Here is a 1,657-nt window from a genome sequence, read left to right on the forward strand (position 1 = left end):
GAGTGGGTGGGAGAGAGGGAGAGAGGGAGAGGAAGGAAGAGAGGGAGAGAGAGAGAGAGAGAGAGAGAGAGAGAGAGAGAAGGGTTTTGGAGGGAGGGGTAAAATGAGGCAGAAAGCGAGCAGTTGGAAGCAAGAGCGTTAGAATCACATAAGACAGAATGAAGGTTGCACAGAAAAAGAGAGTGAGCGCGTGAGTGGAAAACACCACACACACGCTTGTTTCCACGGTGACAACATGGGGGCGGTTGTTGGCACATTGACCTTGCAGACGAGACAGCGCCGACCGTCAAGAGGTAAGACGTCAACTCACTATCTGTCTGTCTGTCTGGACTGAGAACTTTAGATATATCAGACTCAAACTGAATGCATGCACATGTTCCTGATTGAATAACATACATGAATGCGTGTGTTTGTATGTTTATGCTTGAGTTGCATGCATGCATGCGTGTGTGAGTGTTTTCAGCGATTAGATGACTCATGCACGTCCTCCCTAAACTGTGCAACTAGTGGCATTTGACTGACACCAGCGTCACAGCTGCGTGTTTCTGCTCTGTAATACAGTCACCGCTGAAACACGCACAGATGCATGCATTATGTGAGTCATGAAGCTTTAAGAGGATTATATATAACATGAAGTGAGTTAACAGGATGCAGAAGCGAAGAGAGTGTGCCTGGTGTGTGTGTGTGTTTGTTGTCGGGTCATGTATGCTTATGTGTTTGAATCATGCTCATGTTATTTATCACTCTCCTCACACACGCACTCCGTTCTCGCCTGCTACCTTGGAAGCTCTGTTGTCATGGTAACGTGGCGATGGCAGTTTGGAGTGTTTTCGTGCGCACGTCTGAAGGGTCCCGACCCATCGCTCATGTCCGAAAAGCTGAGAGACAGATTAGACCGAGAGAGAGAGAGACATCAGCACCTGTTGATTTGGTTGTCTTCTCATCGTTCACACACACACACACACACACACACAGACAGAGATCTGTAGTGAGCAGAAGCTACATGTTAAGCTTCCAAAACTGATTAGAAAATCATTTAATTCTGTTGCTACCCTTGAAAAGGTTTTAATCCAAATTTAGTTTTAGAATTGTTTAGGAAAAATCTAAAAGTCTAAATCTTATTTAGGTTCTCTATTAAATGTTTACATTTGTACTTTCTGTTCTGGAAGCTCCTGACACCAAGATTAATTCCTTGTGTGTGTGTAAACACACTTGGAGAGGCAGTTTTAACATTAGGTGACATGACATCTGACGCACAGATGCCATTGGCACATGCCGCTATGCTCAGTCAGTGACACTTCTGGTGGCACTTCCGGTTTTCAGTGGCATGTGTCAGTGGACAGTGGCATGTGTCACAAGTTTTAGTGACACTTTTAGTGACACATGCCACTCTCCACTGACACATCAGTTCAGCTGTGTCATTTGGACAGCCGGTTTTCAAGTGGTATGTGTCAGTAAAACTTGTGACATGTGCCGATGGACTGTGTCCTGTGTCACTGACATTGTCACGATCATGTCACAGTATGTTGCCTCCAGTTGTGACTGGCAGATGAGTTGAGCAGCTGTAATTGTAACACAAAAATCCTAAATAAAAAGCTAAATTTAGGGATTTTTAAATAAATGTCCATTAAACGTATTTACAAGTCAAGTCAAGTCA

General features: G+C 44.3%; 1 protein-coding gene across 2 annotated transcripts in view; it reads left to right on the top strand.

Annotated features, from left to right (window-relative positions):
• LOC107596344 (Kv channel-interacting protein 1-like) overlaps nucleotides 1-1,657 on the top strand; it is a 60,459-nt gene that overhangs the window by 36,879 nt on the left and 21,923 nt on the right. Inside the window, exon 1 of one of the 2 annotated variants that reach the window (XM_016287065.1) lies at nucleotides 108-293. The exons of the other annotated variant lie outside the window; for it this stretch is intronic. Within the exon in view, the coding sequence (XP_016142551.1) occupies nucleotides 236-293 (58 nt within the window). The 5' untranslated portion in view covers nucleotides 108-235. Of the gene's footprint in view, nucleotides 1-107; nucleotides 294-1,657 lie in introns of those variants that run through there. 2 annotated transcript variants of the gene reach the window in all.

The sequence above is a fragment of the Sinocyclocheilus grahami genome, unplaced genomic scaffold (genome assembly GCF_001515645.1).
Source record: "Sinocyclocheilus grahami isolate Dianchi unplaced genomic scaffold, SAMN03320097.WGS_v1.1 scaffold218.1, whole genome shotgun sequence".
NCBI classification, from domain to species: Eukaryota; Metazoa; Chordata; class Actinopteri; order Cypriniformes; family Cyprinidae; genus Sinocyclocheilus; species Sinocyclocheilus grahami.